Here is an 18,517-nt window from a genome sequence, read left to right as displayed (position 1 = left end):
CAGGATCAGTCACTGGAACAGGTTTTCCTGAGGAGTTGTGTCACCTCCAGTCTTGCAGATATGCAAAACTTAACTTGATGAGGCCTAAGCCACTTGATCTGACCCTGAAGGTGAAATTGCTCTGGAGGGTTGAACCAGATAATGTCCAGAAGTCTCTTCTGACCTGAAATTTTCTGCAATACTAACTCCATCCTCTCGTTTCTGCCTTGCAAATCAGGGACCTGGCTGCTCGCAACTGCCTTGTGTCTAAGAAGGAATACGAGAGCTCTTCCCGGATAGTAAAGATTGGTGATTTTGGACTTGCCAGAGACATCTATAAAAATGATTATTATAGGAAAAGAGGAGAAGGCTTACTCCCTGTGAGATGGATGGCTCCTGAAAGCCTCATTGATGGTGTCTTTACAAATCGTTCTGATGTCTGGTGAGTAAGCGCAGCCACACAGCTGTGTCTCACTAAATCCCACAGCAAGAAAATACTGGTTTACAGAAGGAATGATAAGGTTGAATGTTGACGTCTTTAACAATTTCTAGGCTAAGGCAGATTTCCTTCTAAGTGATATTTTAATGAGCTAATGAGGAGTTTGGCACAAGACAGTACCTATATGGATGTATTTGTTAATGCTTTGAGCTCTAGGTGTGGATTCTGGTTGGGAAGAACTAGTGTCACCCAATCAAACAATTTTGTACTAGGCCCACAGTGTGGTTTTTGCTTGATTAGTCTGTGAATTTACTACCTGCATGCTGATCCATTTTGTTCTCCATTAGTTTAATTGGTATTTCTTTTCTACAGTCAAATACTTTCCCCATACCATTTCAACCTTCTTCTGATGACTTCTTTATTTTGAAGTACAAATTTCTTTGCATCATCACAAGGGAAGGTCACAGTACTTCACTATGGAGGTTTACTTAAGATAAATTTAGGGTGGGTTTCAGTTTATGATGAAGAAGCAGAGATCTGGTCGGGAAGCATGAAAAAAAACCCCAACCCAAGTCAGATCCATTAAACCAGACATTCACACAAGTTTTGATTTCGGAAGCCATAGGTAGTTATGGTGGGTTACAGCTCACCAATCTTGTCCAAGTCCTCAGCCTTTCAGCCTATCCATTTGGCTGCCACACATTCATCTAAGCAAGATGTTTAGTGCTCTGTGCCAAAGGAAATGAGGTGCTGATTGCTTTATGAGTGGTGCTTAGGAGAACTTGTCTCTCTCCATTTTCTACAACACCTGTAGAGATTTCTAAACACTTGTTTAAGAGATGACATGCTCAACCAAAGAGTGTTGCCCAGGGAAGATGTGGGCACTCAGTGACTTCTAAGCTGCATCTTGGTCTGGAAAAGTGTGTTAGTTCTACACATTTATTTTAGCTATTTCAGAGGCTGGACATCTGAATTGTTTCACAACAAATTGAAACTTCTTACTCCTAATTTTTCTAACTGAGTCTTATTCTTAGGTTAGACGCATTTTAGCTGTTCACAGGGAGATTGTTCATAATGACTATGGTAACTATTTTTTGTTGTTGTTTCTTAGGTCTTTTGGAGTCTTAGTGTGGGAAACATTAACTTTGGGTCAACAACCATATCCAGGTTTCTCCAATACAGAGGTTTTACACCATGTACGGTCAGGAGGAACGCTGGAATTTCCAAACAATTGTCCTGATGACCTGTAAGTTAATTTTGTTCAAATGTTGTTGATAATATTCATAAGAAACAAGAGACTTACTGCCAGGTGACCATTATTTTGAATGTTACTTATACCCAAGCAGGGTTCAACATCCTCCATTTGTTTTTTCAGATAAAAGAGGTAGCACTTGTAGCTGCCAACCTGCTACTAATTCATTCAGTAGTGGAGCTTGTGAGTAAGAACTTAAGTGTTCAAGCTGAATGGTGGATATTGGTCTTTTAAATGGGATTTCAGAGACATTATAAAGTCAGTCTTGGGCATGAACCTGGTAATAATGTGATAACAGACTGAGAGTGCCTGTCTGGCTTAAAGTTAAGATCCCTTTAAGAAAGAAATTACCAGCTCCTGCACACCACGTACATGTGATAGCAGATATAACTGTCTTTCTCAATGGCAGCTGCAGGAATTTGGCTAATATTAGAGCATTTGTGGAAAATAAATTGTGCCCTCTTTGCAGATATAACGCTTACAAAAGCCAGTAAGAAAGGCTGAAGCAGTACAGCAAAAGAGAAGTCTGCACTTCTGGATAGTCTTTAGCTGAGCTAGATAAATAAAGCTTTCAATTTCCATTTGTCTCTTGAGCACAAAATCCAGGTTTAACTGCAAAATTCTTGCAATGAAAAAGTAAAATTAATACATATAGTGGATCAATCCCATACAAGGAGAGGTGTTCCCACATGACATCCTTGTCTTTAAATTGGAGAAACATCAGTTTTACACATGGACCACTCGGTGGATAAAGAACTGGCTGGATGGCCGCACACAAAGAGTTGTGGTCAACGGTTCAGTGTCCAGCTGGAGACCAGTAACAAGTGGTGTCCTTCAGGGATCGCTGTTGGGACCGGTCTTGTTCAACATCTTTGCTGGTGACATGGACAGTGGGATTCAGTGCACCCTCAGCAAGTCTACCAATGACACCAAGCTGTGTGGTTCGGTTGATACGCTGGAGGGAAGGAATGCCATCCAGAGGGACCTCAACACGCTTGTGAGGTGGGCTGATGCCAACCTCATGAATAACCATGACAAGTGCAAGGTCTTACACCTGGTTTGGAGCTATCCCAGGCACAGCTACAGGCTGGGCAGAGAAGAGATTCAGAGCAGCCCTGCGGAGAAGGACTTGAGGGTTTTGGTCAATGAGAAAATGAACATGAGCTGGCTTCAGTGTGCGCTCTTAGCCCAGAAAGCCAACCGTATCCTGGGCTGCATCAAAAGGAGTATGACCAGCAGGTCAAAGGAGGTGATCCAGCCCCTCTACTCTGCTCTCGTGAGACCTCACTTGGAGTATTGTGTGCAGATCTGGTGTCCTCAACAAAAAAAGGACATGGAACTGTTGGAACAAGTCCAGAGGAGGGCCACGAGGATCATCAGGGGGCTGGAGCACCTCCCATATGAAGATAGGCTGAAAAAGTTGGGGCTGTTCAGCCTGGAGAAGAGAAGACTGCGTGGAGACCTCATAGCAGCCTTCCAGTATCTGAAGTGGGCCTATAGGGATGCTGGGGATGGACTCTTCATTAGGGACTGTAGTGATAGGACAAAGGGTAACGGGTTCAAACCTAAACAGGTGAAGTTTAGATTGGATATAAGGAAGAAGTTCTTTACTGTAAGGGTGGTGAGGCACTGGAACGGGTTGCCCAGGGAAGCTGTGAATGCTCCATCCCTGGTGGCGTTCAAGGCCAGGTTGGACAGAGCCTTGGGTGAGGTGGTTTAGTGTGAGGTGCTGCTGTCCATGGCAGGGGGGCTGGAACTAGATGATCTTAAGGTCCTTTCCAAACCTAACTATTCTATAAAGGAGGAAGTTGAATCTCAGCCCAACAATCACTCAGTATTTTCATGTCTCAGTTCCTGTATCACCCACTCTGCATAAGCAGTCACAGCAACACACCTGGAAGTTGGCCCTACAAATAGGAAAGGCTACTTAAAGTGCACAATTCTTACCCCTGGTGCTGAGAAAGTGGCTTGAGAATTAGTCTGTGATTGGCAAGCCCAGAAATCTGTGTTAGGTTTCAGATCAATTATCATGCTCTGACTTCCAGAGAGAGTGATTATTTATCATTATGTAGGTATAGCTGAAACACCATAACAGCAGTAAACAAAAAAAACCCGCGTAAGCTTTAGCACTTGGAGGAACTGAAAAACTGAAGAGATTAAGATTTTTTTTAAGAACAGAGTGAAAACTAGAAGTCACAGAACAAACAAGAGCCCAAAACAATTCCAGCTCAATATTTTCTGCTGAAAAAGTTGTCCTCAAAACATTGTTGACAGCTGTCCTGTGAATAAAAAAGCATAGGAGGTAATGTATATCCATGTACTAGTTTGATATTCAAGATAACACTAAGTCTTGTGATTTACGTATGAAACAAGTGACCAGATTTTGTTAAGCATTAAGAAAACTGATTGACATAATTTTTAAGGTCCCAGATTTTAAATTTAGTATATAGCAGATAGGGCTTAACCAGTGGTCTGCCTGTTGTAACTTGTAGGATAAGGGCCTAATAGCAGTAACTTAGTTTTTGAAAGCCAAAGGGCTGAATGAGCTCTTAGACTCTTGTATCACCTTTTATCTCATTTGGTGAACACTCAGCACCTGCATACAGCTTCTGTCAGTAGCCTAAATAGCTTTTTGCTACTTTGCTAGGTCATTAATGGCATGCTGGGATTCTTGACATTCCTGTTTCCCTCCTGGTGGTTTTGAACCTGTATCAGGACATCAGCAATCAGTAATTGTCTCCTCAGCACTTTGGCTTGCTCATTGTCATTTGACAAAACAAACCATCACTGATAGGAAGAGAGTTCAAAGGCCAAACTACTTCATAAGAGAAGTGTTTAGGAATCTGTTGTGGGCTTACACTGCAAGGGCAAGTAGGGCTGACACAGAAACCTTGGGGTGTAAAAGCACTAAGGAAGTGGGATTGTTTTGTTTTGGGTTTGGTTTTTTTTTCCAACAGGGGTGGAGAATTTCCCCCCCACTTCCACACGATGTTACTCCAGCGACTGCTCGTCTGCTTTCCTCCAAAGAAGCGTGAATAGGTGAAGCATGTTAATAAATTGGAAAAGGGGCTTGGGGATCTATAAATGAGACACATTAATTGAAACATGAATTAGATATTCATGGCACTACTTTTACAGTCAGAGATCCACATCTAGCGCAGATACCCGGGTGTGTGGTTTGCATGCAAGAGCATGCCAAAATTTGGGCTGAACTGAGTTAATTTAACAGAGGTCCTGGAAGTCTGTGGATTACAGTCAGGAGAATTTGTACAAGCCGCTTGCTTGTGTGCCGCTTGCTGACTCAAAACTGCAGTCTCACCAAATCCTCACTCCCGTGCGAAGTTACATAACTGAGTTTGATAAAGAAACTTTAGGTTGCCAACTAAGAGCTTCTGCTCTTTGGTTCCCGGAGTACCCTCCTAGAGGGATCTGGAGAAGTTCAGAAGGATGGAAGAGGGAAGTTCAGAAAGCATCAGATGAAAGCATGGGCTCTTCATCCCAACAAATTTCCTCCTTTTATAGGAAAATACCCACATTTTATTTTTCATTTCATGTGAGAGAAAATCGGTAATGTCCTGTGGCTTTTGTGCATTAAAGCTCATTTCAGGTATTGTTAACTCTATGAAACACTACTGGACATGTGGTTACCAGTTGTCCCATCCAGATAAAATACAGTTGTGAAGTGTAGCTGTGTAGGGGTACATCTAAGTGTACAGGCTATTTCTTAAACCTAACATAAACCTTTAACTGCTGTTATGTTTGGATCTGTTATTTTTCATTCCTTCCTGGGAGGGTTTTCTCCATGAAGTAGGGGAATCCTCTGTGTCTATTCCTCATACTAGAGCAACGTACTACTTACTAGCCCATGTTTGGCTCCCCCCAAAATATAGGAATGTGCTCAAGCTGTCATTCGTGTACATCTCAGGATGTTAACCTGGCTTTCACCCTCTGACTGGACTCATGATGATGCATTTCTGAGCTAGTGAAAGTTCGTGCCATTGACTTAAAACCTTGGATGTCACGACATGCCTTGAAAGCTAACTATCATGCCACAAATAGCTGTCCATGCAAAATTTGCAGAGATATTATGAGACAGCATGAATGTTTTTGCCATTAGAAACCTAAATCCAATCTGAATGAAATACTTTGTGGACAATATCAGTTCTATCTGGTATTAATATGTTAAGCCACCAGGCAAGTAATTTGATTTAGGAACTAAGAATGCGGTTTGTCATTAAAATGAGAAAATTCCAGTTCTGAATGTCTTGGCAGCAGTGAATATACCCACTCAATAACAAATGGCTTTTGTTATTGTGTGGGGACAATGAGCTGAATGGTTTTATAAAGCAGATTGTCCAGTAAAATAATAGCTATTTAAGAAAGACAGAGATTGGTTTTAGGAATACAAAAATGTTCAGAATCCACGTTTGTCATGTTTATGTTTCCTAAATGAAAAGAATGTAGATTTAGGTTTTATATAAGGAAGAATTCTTTTTATGATGAGGCTGGTGAGGCACTGGCACAGGTTGCCCAGAGAAGCTGTGCCTGCCCCATCCCTGGCAGTGTTCAAGCCCAGGCTGGATGGGGCTTTGAGCAACCTGGTCTAGTGGAACGTGTCCCTGCCCATGGCAAGTCTTTAAGGTCCCTTCCAATCCAAACCATTCCATATGTCTATTACTTATGTATTATTTCCTGTTTCTTTCTCCCTCTGCTGGTCTGTAGCTATTTCTTACTTTCTGTTAGAGGAGCAGTGGATTCAGCCAGGTCTTTTACTTCATTGCTACACCTGGCACAAGGCTCTTCTCATGAGAGCCCAATTGCTAAGCTGGAGCAGAGCACCGGAACTTCTGTTTTCACTTGGATATCCTACTAACCAGGATGACCAGAAAGCAGATTGTTTGGTTTCCAGCATCCAAGGCTGGCTTTCAAATTCAGTGTGATCCAGACCCTTTACTGGCAGTAGAAGAAAAGCCAGAGTTATTTCACCTAATTTTGAGTCCTATTCAGTACTTTTCCATCTATATTTTCAGTGTTTTCAATAACCAGTGTGCCTGAAAGTAAGCTAATGAAGTGATTCAGAGCTTTTGTAAGTCACTACTGCTTTTTAGATTCTTAACATGGATTTTCAAGATTTCACTGGATCCTCTCAAAAAACAGAATCACTTTGTCCAGCTCTACAACCACAGTACAGGTCAATGAAAAGTGGTCCTGAAACAATTTTTCTACTCACATTTCTCACCCAACACCAATATTTTAGTGAAAAATATCACTGAAAAAAATCAGAAGTCAAGAGATTTTTCCCACCTGTCATGAAGTCTTTTGTAAAATACCCAATTGTGCTGAAGGACGGTAGTCTCCTTTTTAAGATGGAAAAGCAAGGATCTGAGCAAGCCAATTCATTTCACATAACGCCTGGTATCACATAGCAGCAGGTCTGGGAGGCTGTTTGTCAGGGGAGGATTTGAACTTAGGGCTTAGAGGTGAATACTCCACATTCCAGTAGCAGCTTCCTGAACCCGCCTTTCACTGGCTGCTAAACACTGCTCTCTGGCTTTGCGATTCTAAGACCTCCCTCTACTCACAACAATTAGCATGTCCAGATGCTGACTGTGTTTTGGTTTTCAGCCTGGCTCCCCTGACTTTTGTAGGATTTGGTTTTGTGTAGCCTGGACTCACCCTGAGAAAGCAATAATAAATTAGCCCTATCCTTTACACAAACAGGAGGGGCAGTTTTCCACTGAATAGTACAGACAATGTACGAGGTGGGCCAAGATCCCTGAACCCGGAGGAAAATCATATCATTTTTGCCTTTGATGAGAAAACTTGCTCCTATTTGTTTTGGTCTGGAGACAGAAGTCTAAATTAACCCTTTCTGTGCTGGAGGGTTCGCCTTGAACATATCAGAAATTTGAGGTGGCGTGAGTTGAAAAGGATTAAATAAACTGGTAGCTTCAGGTTCATTTCTGATTTTAGATAGCTTTTCTTTTTCCTGTGAGAGAATCAGCTCCTTGTCTGCTTTCTTAGAAGCCATTGGTGACTTCCTTGGTGCAGATATTAGCGAGTTTTCTTTTCTTTTGTTCTTTTTTTTTTTTTAAATATGTTATAGCTGCTTCCAATCTCAAAATATCTCTTTGGAAAATTAGAAGCATTCATGGGGAGTATTCCTAACAAATGATCTTTAACTGGCTTTTCCTTCAACAGCTGATGATAATGTTTGTACAACATATAAAATTTTCAGAAGTTGAAAATCTAGGCCAGACTTGCTTCTCAGATGATTTAATGGGGAGTGTTGCAGTGAATGATTCTATTACCTTTAATGTTTGCCTTTTTTAACAATTTTTTTCTTCCAGATGTGACTTAATGACAAGATGCTGGGCCCAAGAACCTCACAACAGACCTACTTTCTCTTATATTCAAGACAAACTGCAAGAGGTAAGACACTCTCCACTGTCCTTCATCCACTACCTAGAAGACAAAGAGGCAGCAACTGGAGTCATTAACCAAGCTTTTGAAGGTGAGTGTGGGTCAGCACTTGCTGTCACCATAACCTTTTCCTCATGAACAAAGTGGGATTCAGCAGTTCTTTTCATTGCATTTGTCACTGCCCCAAGTGCTCTACCTATGAAATGGGAACAGCAAAGATTTATCTGCTAACAAACTTGTAAAGATTCATCAGGTGCTGTTAAGTATGATGCATTAGGTAAAACTTATATAAGATTACCAAGCAAAAAGACCCCTGTGAGGTTGCAACTAGCCTGCCTCACAGAGACATTCAGCTTGCATTTAAATTTTTGATACTTCATGACCCTGTTCTGCTAAAGTAAACGCTTAAGTTTCTTGTACAGCCAGAAGAGCTTTAGAAGGCTTCTGGTTGAAAATCTGTTTCAATTTCAGAGGCATCTACTTCCTCTCCATCATCTAAACATGGCAGTTAGGTGTTTTCTGTAGGAATACTGAATTGGTAGTTGCCTGATAGTGAGGCATAAATTAGGTACCTAAGCAAGGCATCCTTTATTCTAGCCTGAACTATGATAGCTCTAGCCTGGAGACACATCGTGCCTGTGCTCTGCACACTGTGAATGAATGAAATTAGGTGATGTTAGGGAAGATAAACTTAAGACATGAGGCACAACAAATCCCAATTATATGAAAATGTTAAGATTGTGAAGACAGAAATTAAAAAAAAAAGGTGATGCTAAATTTGAAGTTGTCTGTGCAGCTGTGATTTAAATTATCTAAACATGGAAATAAGCATCCTGACTGGGCCAGAACAAGAACTTTTCACATATTGCAGTAATTCCTGACTGGCTAAATCTTGAGCACAAGTGAAGCCTTAGTAAAAAATGTAGTCTGAAAATCTGCAAAAAGGAAGTTTTTATCAGTTGAAATACTTCCCTTTTAGTTCACATGGTGTGGTTGTTTTTTTTTTGTTTTTTTTTTAATTTAATCCGTTTGAATTCTATGGTTTTCAAATAAAAAATATTTCTTGTTAAAAGAATTTTCATTCCAAAATACCCAAACCCTAATTGTTTTAAAATGTTTAAGGGCTTTATTTTGGTTTGGTTGTGTGGGGTTTTTATTTGTTTGCTTGTTTATTTGTTTTCTTTACAAAATGTCATTGAACTAGGAGCTCACCCAGCTTCATAAACAGATTTGGTACACCAATACTTTATGATTTCCTAAAAGTTTCCCAATCCATTACAGGAATGATGCAGTACTCAGTTCCACAACTGTATAGTAATATTTCTACAGGATTCTATATATATTCAATTCACTGGCATTGAATATTTGCTATTTTGGTAATGTTTATAATGTGCTTCACAAATCTTTATCATATAGCTTTACAAGTGTCTGTTCATCACCATTGTGATTTCTCTCTATGTCAGGTCCAGTCTATGCATGACATGTTTTTATGTCATTACAAGACTAAGGACTTCATACAGACATGGTAGGACCAAAGTAAGCCAGCACTGATAAAATATCATTTCTTTTTAATTTTTTTAAGAGCAGATTTTGCACCCTTATTCTATAATGAAAAGCTTTGGGTATTTGCATGTACTGTAATTTCCTGGTTTCTCCGAGTGCATCTTCGCTCTCAAGAGTGTAGTTCACTCAAGAGTGCAGAGATACTTAATCTGGCACAAATCTAAGCCTGCAATTATCTCAGGAAAGGAATACGGCCAATTAGTTAGTCACTGTGCCTGAGCTAATAGGTCTTACCTTTTGGATGGACTTTATCTCACCTAAAAGCAGCTGTCTAGAAGCTTGACGTCTCGTCTAAGATACTGTTCTAGATATCTCTGTAGTCAGGAGCAGAAACAGACATCTGCAGAGTCAGAACTCTGATGTTTAATTTTCAGATGGCCACAGGAACACAATATCCACTGGACACAGGGATGTACTGATTTGGCTATTTTGATGTACTCCCAAGCTAGTGTGGTTTCCTAACTTAGATGTCTTTTATCTGTGTTCCCTAACTCCACAGGCAACAGAGGCACAAAAACTGAGGGAGTTAAGAAACTCTTCTTTCTTATCACAAAACAATTACATCAGTATCTGTTAAATTGTTTTGCAGGAACGAAGCTAAAATATGAGCCTGTCCTGCTGCTTGCAGTTGGGGAAAGAGGCTCGAATATAGGTTGTCATCATTTTAGTGGGGCAGGCTTGGCACCGACATAACTTACAAGAACTTTCAGCTCCAGTGCAAGTATCTGCTTAGCATGGACCAGCCAAGCGTGATCTTTCCCCTGCTGTTAATTTCCTTAATGCAGGCAAACCATTACTGATTTAGTTGATATGACAAATACATATTCTTAACATAAAAAACATTATTTTGCCAAAATTTGAGGTTCTGCCACAAGGCAGAGGTTACACAAAAAAGCCATTGCTTATTTTTTTTTTACCAGAGACAAAAGTAGTGTTCTTAGAAATGGCCAAGTTATTGAAAAGGAAAATTTGGATTGACTCTTCCACGAGAAGTTTCAGTTTGAATGGTTAATATTTGGAAAAACAGTTTACTACAGAAAATGTGGTTATATAATGGGCTTTTAAGGCGGTCTTAATAATACTGGTACTCATAATGTATGTTTTATTCAGGGAATCTGTTGCCAGTGCTCACTTTTAAAATCAGATTCTGTTAAGCCTGTTTATAATAACGTAGTAGGTAAAATGTTGCCCACTGTGGTAAGCAGGGCGATTCAATGCAGGCAGAGCTTTGGCAGTAGCTGTCAGACCCAGCCTGTTTTGCTTGACACACTCTGTCCTTGAGCCTTACCCTTTTCCCCACCAGCTGCCCTGTTTCTTCTAGTGCCTTCCCCCTGTTACTCCCTTTTCATAGGCTTTTCCCAGCTGTTGTTGCCACAGATCCACTACTGGATCTTCACTGGGATGGGAAGACAAAGCAACTATTTCCACGCCTCCATTCAGTGTTTTCATGCTTCAGTTCATGAAACTCCTCCTTAACTTCCCTTCAGGCTGCTTTGGTGATTTTCACACAGGGAATGCCCATCAGACAACAGTATAGCTTACATTTTATTCACCTACTTACAATCTTTTCATTTAAATGTGTTTTAAAAGGCTAAACACTTGATAAGCTCTTTACATGTCTCTATAGTGCACATGATTTTTTCCCCATGTATTCATAGTTTGCCTGTAGGTTACCTCCCTCTTTCCCCAACTACAGTCTTTCTAAGCCTGTTAAAATGTCATGCTGGGTATTTGACTGAAGGGCTAGAGTTCTGGTGATGTCTTAATGTTGCTGGATTATCTGACCAGGGACGCATGCATGTCAGTTTTCCGTAGCTCTCCAGCTACTTACTAATTAGTGAGTTTATAAATTTGAATTTGTTTTTAGGTGGGACTAAGTGAAGTACGTGTTGGGTTTGTAGTAGTAGTAGAAGGATGACAGCCAAAGCAAGTGATCCAAAAGACTGTTCCATGATGGATTTTCCTGGACAACATTTTCCAAAACGGTTATGCGGTCATTGGCCTTTGTGTGTAATGAAACTCCTGTCGTGAGCCTCCTGCCAAGAAATGCTTGCTCTTACCAGGAGACTTGGTTCCAAAAGTAAGAGCCAAATGTCACACAAAGTGAAACGACAAGCCTTAAAATAACTATGATACTTAGCCCTACATGGATTCATACATCTTCCAAATTTTGTTGAGCCTTACCTTCTTGTAGGTAGCTACACTTTTAGCTGGTCTGTGCATGCTGTCAGTGCTATTTCATAGGTGGGAGAGCTGGAAAACCTTAGATTTTCTCAGTAACATTTATGAAGGTTCAGTATGCCATACAGATTGTTAGTGTGGGTGAACTAATACAGACAGTAAGTATGTTAGTGGTCTGGAGAGCACTCTAACAGGGTAGTGTGGGTATGGCAAAAGGCACAACAGATTTGTTATTGCAAAAGTTACTCTTCTAAAGGAGGCATCAAGTGGCAATAAATGTGCCTGAGCAATACCATCAGCTTCTGGCACTGCTGCTTCAGAAGGGAGGGAAGCAAACTCAGGACCAGGACCAGATCTACCAGGTAAGAGTTTTTCCTTCTTGCTATTAAGAGTCTTTCCCAGGACACTGATTGTGGGCATTAAGTAGAATTAACAAAATTTTTTTTGTATAAGTGAAGCACTATCCATCTGGAGGACTGAGACACCAGTGGGTTTTGAAACCAATGGGAATTGGTTGAGCAGAAGCCCCATCACCAGAGTCCCCTTTTGGTTCTGAAAGACAGGCTGTTTTTCCCAGTTTCAAGAAGTGCAAATGAAATGTCATGAATCAGCATGCTAACAGGATTGCCCCGCATTGCTGTAAAAATAACCATCTATTTTCAGACATAACTTTTTACATTTGCACATACAACACAGCGCTATATTTTTTCAGGTCCTAAGTGTGCCCCTTTACAGATGGAAGCACCTGTTTGTTTTGGCAAACGTCTTTGCCGACATCAGACAACTGGGCATTGAACAGCTGGAGCAGCTCCTTGTCTCTATGACCCAGGAGGACTATTCTTATCAGGGCTGCTCCCCACAGTCCCTTCTGGACCTATAAGGAAAAAACATCTAATTGCTCAGCAGCTATGTCAGAGCACCAAGCTTTTACTGTTAGAAGTGGCTCCTCTGGTGAGAGGAGATGCAGGGCAGTTGGAGGAAACGCAGGGTAAAAGTCTAAAGAGTAGAAGGAAACATATTTGGCCTCGAAACCATAATTTTAAAATCCCTAAGATGGAGAAGTTGGCTGAAAAATGTGAGAAGTTGAAACAGAATTTTGTAATGTTTCTTCCCCCCCCCCCTTTTCTTTCCAAAGCCAGTCACTCGGTACATTTACTTGTTTTGACAATTAAGGTACTTGCTAAAAATGTTGCTTGTTTAAGTCTCTGTGCAAAACTTTGCATTGAGGGGATTTAATATTAAAATCTGACATCAGTGATTTCACCATTAATTATATGTCTGTGCTCTGCTGGCTAAGTAGTACTGGTTTGGTGTTCCTGTGTGAGAATCATCAGTTTATTTTCCTAAAACCAGCTACATTGAAAAACTATTTTGCACACCTCTCTGAACCTAAAGCAGTCACTTGGACAAATGAAGCTCTTCTAAAGTAGATGTGTTGATAACAGACATTTTTTAAACCTTCTATCTAGTCTCCTTTGTATTTTGCTGAAATTCAGTAATCCTCTTCCCCACTTAGCTTAGTGAGTGCCTGACCCAAAGCCAGCAGAGGTCAGAGAAAAGGCTTCTTCCAAAAGAGTGAGTGGTTACAACACTGCAGGATAAGGGGAACTTTGTGCTGTGGTCATTTCTTATTTGTCCCCTACACAAATGCTGCTTGGTTCCAGAAAGCACACATGAACCATGTGATACTGCAAGGAAAGTCATGCTAATACTTGCTAATACTGGACTGAAGGAAAAAAATTCAGATGATATGACGTTATAAGAGCTGACATTTGTGTGGCATGGGTATGTATATATAAGCAACTAAAACTTCAGTATTGAGTTTACACAGGCTGTCTAGGCTGTTTGACATCACCAGAAAGCTGTAGCTGTAGTTCAAGGGATGCTCTTGTGTAAAGTGTGTGGAATGAGCATCTTCACAAAGCTACTCTTCCTGCTTTCTCTCTCCATTGATTGTAAAGGAAGCCTAGGCAAGGGGCTTAAACTGGACATGTAAGATCTGGGTGATTAAAACTTAGCAAAATGAATCTTGCTTTGTGAACTGGATAAGGGGGGTGCTTGCAGCAAATTATATTGCAGCAAATGTGGAACTGGCCTTCTTTGGGCTCTGATATTATAAACAAGAAGAAACAAGATAATAAACAGATTTATATCTGTATTTCCCAAAACAGCTTCTTGCATGCAGAGGTTTCAGTCCACAGATCTTTGAAAAATTTGTTAAAATAAAAAGACAGTCAATGCTTCGAGCAGTTTAGTGCAGTGGAAAAGCTGGATGAACACAATTCTCACTTTTAGCACCTTTAGTATCTAACGGAATAGCAAAGCTCAGTGAGTCACCCTCAAACCATGCAAGATCATATGCTTCATTAAACAGGAAACACAGATGTATCTCCACTGATATATAATACAGAGTGGAGTATTAAAACGGATATATATTCGTTCTATTTATATTCTTACTGGCAATGTGCAGAAACTGAAACATAGCACCTCCAGCTCCAGGTGGCCAGCAGGTATCAAGAAAATACTCCCTACACAGGAACTCTCTCCTTGAGCTAATCAAGATAGCTGAGGTGGAGAAGTCAGGGTTCAATAGCCACTTTTCTCACCCTTAACAAAAACATGTCATCAAGCATTTCTTTTGAATGTGTTCACTGGGGGGTACATCTTTCAGCCATGCCAGTAAGTTGGCCAGTCTCTTGTTTATTACCATGTACGTTGTGTGACAGAGACAAAGGGCACACAGCGTATGAGAAAAACAAGAGGATATTAATGGGAAAAAGCAAATGTGGCTGCACTTCTAAATACTTTACAATATTGAATGTGCTGACCATCGTATAGGATTATGTTACCTAGAATTAGTAATGTCTCAGGCTGGCTGGTGTAAATCACTAGCATCCCACTGGTTTCTATGGAGCTTTGTTAATTTGTGCTAGCTGAGGATCTAGCCCTGAAATAGCTGTAATAGAAGATCAGCATCTCTAGATCAGTTAGTTCAGTCTCTACCAATCAGCTTTTCTGCTGACATATTTTTTCGTCTTATATGTCGTCACCTTCTGAACTTAAACACCAAAAAAACCATCTGCTTATCAAGACATCACAAAAATTTACACCTTCCCATGCAGGACTTCAGAACATGTTGTGAGCCCACACCGTCTATTGAGCAGGCAAGGAAAGGAGGCAGAATACATGGCACAGCTCAGCACCACGGCTGCCCCGTGGCAGGAAACAGCTGACCGAGATGCTGAGACAGGGAAGGGGGAAGCACAGATTTTATCAGGTTAAGACCAGTCTCCTCAGAGGAGACTAAGCAAGCAAACTCCATCCCTCATTAATATGAGTCAGGTAATAGTAGTTTCTTGTGTCAATTAGTGCGGGACTCTCAGGAGTAAGATTCTGCCTATCCATGGAGAGATATGTCATAATTCATTTACCTGCAGTTTGGCTCTGAGGTTGTGTTTTAAGTGCACCACTACTAGGAAAATTGTCCAGCAAGGTCAAAGCTACGTGCATTTAGGACCTGACACAGGTATCTATGCATGTACAGTGCTGAGCTTTGAACATGCCATTTTAGTTGTTAGAAACAGTCTACTTGAGAGAGCACAAAGCTCAGCGGGAACCTGCTTCTCAGCAGAATACTTAGCCTGTACAAAGCTTTGGACAGCCAAAGCTAGCTTGCTTCATGTCCTGAGGTACATTGTTTAAAAAGAAGGTAGGTAACTCTACACTATGCAGCAGCCCAGAGTGTAGACAACCGCTCAGGATTTAGGCGCTTGGAGTTGACTCTCCAGCACGACTTCAGATTCCATTAAGGTGTTCCTTAGACGTCTCCTCTTGGGGTGTTTTGCTGGCTCAGCCAGGCTTCGCTTGTGAAACCTGAGGGGATCACATCACATGGTTTATCCTGCATTTACTCACGTATAACACAGCATGACTATACATCAATCAACTAATTTTAGCAATGTTAAAACTGAAGAAAAAAGAATGATATCTTATGAATATACTGACCTGTCTCCACATCTATCTGCCTTCAAATTCTTAACAGTTTTTGAAAGGTACATCCAGAGATTATTCACAATACTGTGCAATGGCCTATAGTTCCCAAGGCGTTGGTAATGTTTCCACAAAGTGTAATGATTTTTTTCATCAGTTGCTCATTTTCAGTATCTTCCGTCTCCATCGGTTATATAACTAAGTGAGCAAAAATCATTTGCTTGTTTCGCTAACTTACATGAGAGGCAAGAATTGTACTACATAACTTGACATCTGTGCGTAGAATTTTTTTGGCTTGTACAGCAAAATGACGCTAAGCTTTCATAGGTGCCGAACACTGCGCTAAGAGAAGACATAACAGTGAAGGGCACTGGTAGTCAAAAATCTTATTGTGAAAGTAGCAAATTTCACCTACATTGTGTCATAGGAGAAAACTCATCAATGTTATATTCTTATCTGTTATATTCTCTATCTTTTGATAGGATAAGAATATTCTGCAAAAATAGTCTTTCTTGCTTATTTTGTTCACAAAATAAAACCAAGGCAAGGTTTGATTTTTTTTAAGCTCTTCTCTATAATGAGAAACACAGTGGTGTGTAGGCTGAAAATGTTTATAGTATTCTATATATTTTGTAGTTTTTCAGACCTGTTGGGGAAAGAATTAGTAATGTATCTATATATCTGGTAAAAATATCTCAGTGACCTCATACTCACATTTGTGTAAACATCACCTCATCAGTTCCAGATACTTATACAGGAAACAAATCTGAATGCTCCTCTAGTGTTCTATACTTAGGCAGGTCAGCCGGCATATGTCTGGTCTGTAAATACCCAGTTTTACTTGGGTCCTTATTTTAAGGTTTCTCTCTTAAGAGTTGGCTGCAAACATGCCCTCAGCATTTGCCAGTGAGCCTTTTCCAAAGCAACTTGCCCCTGAGGGTTCCCATTAAAAGCACTATTATACAAAAACTAAATACAAAGAAGAGCTGTACTGGTTGGTAAAGGCTTAGTCAGGATTGAATTACTAAATATTGCCATAATAGTCCTGAACTGACAAAGTGAGTATCAAATGATTTTTCATAGCTGTCAGTCACTGTGTTATGTGACCACAGTTTGCTCCATGTCCCAATCCCCATCTTGCTAACAGCTTGCTAAAATCTAAATTCTCCTTCATGTTTTCATTATAATCTTTCCTAATGTTCTATAGCATGCAGGACAGACTTCTGACTTTATAACTTGAGGAGGCATGTGATTATAGTGACATAATAAATTGTATGTTGCCTGGTGCAACAGTGCAATGCTTGCAATTCTTTTGAATAGATAATCCTGAATGTCACATGCTTAATTTTCCAGTTGTGAAGTAAAATAAGGAGGGAGTGTAATAAAAGAAGGTACATGTTACAAAAATAAATGCAAAAAATAGCAACGATTATAACTTGAGCCTTTAGTTAATAATTTTTACTTTTATTTTTTTTTAATATATCCCTGCAATAGATTTTTGGCAGCCCTATGTGTGAACAGCATCAAATTAGAGAAAAAATATAGTTTTAGAAATGGGAAAAATGCAGGGGATTGCCAAGTTCAAATCTTGAAAAAAAACAGAATATTACAAATAGTCTAGAGAGAGACATATATAATGATTTAGTAGGTAGAAAACTGCATATGCTACAGGAACATTTAGCAGCATTATTAGCAGTGTAAACACAAAGGTAGTTTAAAATTACTTTGTCTTCAAGTTTTATGCAGGCTGTCTTTACCACCAAAAGAAGCAAGTCATTTATTCACAACCATATTGCTGCCCGTGGAGGCATGAATAGTGGTGACCACCCTTCCTGAAATGATTTGCTTAAAGCTATAATCCATACAGGCAATAGTAGAAAATACATTCTAATCACTGGTCACTCTTTATGCGGTCCTAAACCAACTTTCTTCAACAGCTGTTTGATTTTTTTTTTTTGCTTTCTAATAACTACATGTGTGTCACTGGGATGTTCTCTCTCTTTTTTTTCTCTTTTTCTAATACAGACAGTGATGTTCCATGTGCAGATTCGGACAGTATTCTTTCAGCCACACTAATGGAAACAAGGAATCAAGAGGGTTTAAATTATTTGGTATTTGTCAAAGAAGGTAACCGAGATCAAGGAAGCATCAATTCTGCTGAGCTCAGTTAAGTCTGGTTCCGTCTGCTTGAAAGACAGAGGGAAAGAAGAGAAAAAGCTCTACCAAAGAAGACATAAGCCAAGGGAAATATTCTGCACATCTTCATAATTACAGAGATGTCTTTAAAAACCCAGCAACTCTCTAAAACTCTAAACCTACTAGATAATATCATAAGGCACTGAATCATGCATAGCAGAATAAGACAATTACATATCTTTTGATTTTCTACATGTCGTTTGGGTGCTTCACAGGAGATAAGTTTAAGGGAATAGAAAAATGTAATCGGACAGCAAGTGGTGTTGTTGAGGTGTTGATTAAATTTATGCAATCACATATGCCTCGGACACAAACACTTGTTTCAAAGAGCGAGTACTGCTATGATGTTTCAAAGAAGAGACCAACTCGGTCATGAAAAGAAAAAGCAGTTGAAATATAGCTTCATTGTGCACAAACAAGATCTTATAAATTGAAAATCTAACATAAATTCTTGTTTGATGATCTCCAAATCAGTAAGCAGATGATGAAGAATG

General features: G+C 40.0%; 1 protein-coding gene across 2 annotated transcripts in view; it reads left to right on the top strand.

Annotated features, from left to right (window-relative positions):
• Positions 1-18,214, top strand: part of ROS1 (ROS proto-oncogene 1, receptor tyrosine kinase) — a 70,405-nt gene extending 52,191 nt beyond the window's left edge. Inside the window, exons 41-44 of one of the 2 annotated variants that reach the window (XM_061366189.1) lie at positions 218-421; positions 1,530-1,664; positions 8,021-8,184; positions 17,853-18,214. In XM_061366189.1, coding sequence (XP_061222173.1) covers positions 218-421; positions 1,530-1,664; positions 8,021-8,184; positions 17,853-17,998 — 649 coding nt within the window. In that variant the 3' untranslated portion in view covers positions 17,999-18,214. Of the gene's footprint in view, positions 1-217; positions 422-1,529; positions 1,665-8,020; positions 8,189-17,852 lie in introns of both variants that reach the window. The other variant, XM_061366190.1, reaches the window with a different exon arrangement.
• Positions 18,215-18,517: the final 303 nt, after the last annotated feature.

The sequence above is a fragment of the Neopsephotus bourkii genome, unplaced genomic scaffold (assembly GCF_033783945.1).
Source record: "Neopsephotus bourkii isolate Nb327-2 ecotype Australia unplaced genomic scaffold, CSIRO-AGI_Nbou_v1 NB_1314, whole genome shotgun sequence".
Lineage (NCBI taxonomy): Eukaryota > Metazoa > Chordata > Aves > Psittaciformes > Psittacidae > Neopsephotus > Neopsephotus bourkii.
This window is presented reverse-complemented; position numbering and strand designations above follow the sequence as displayed.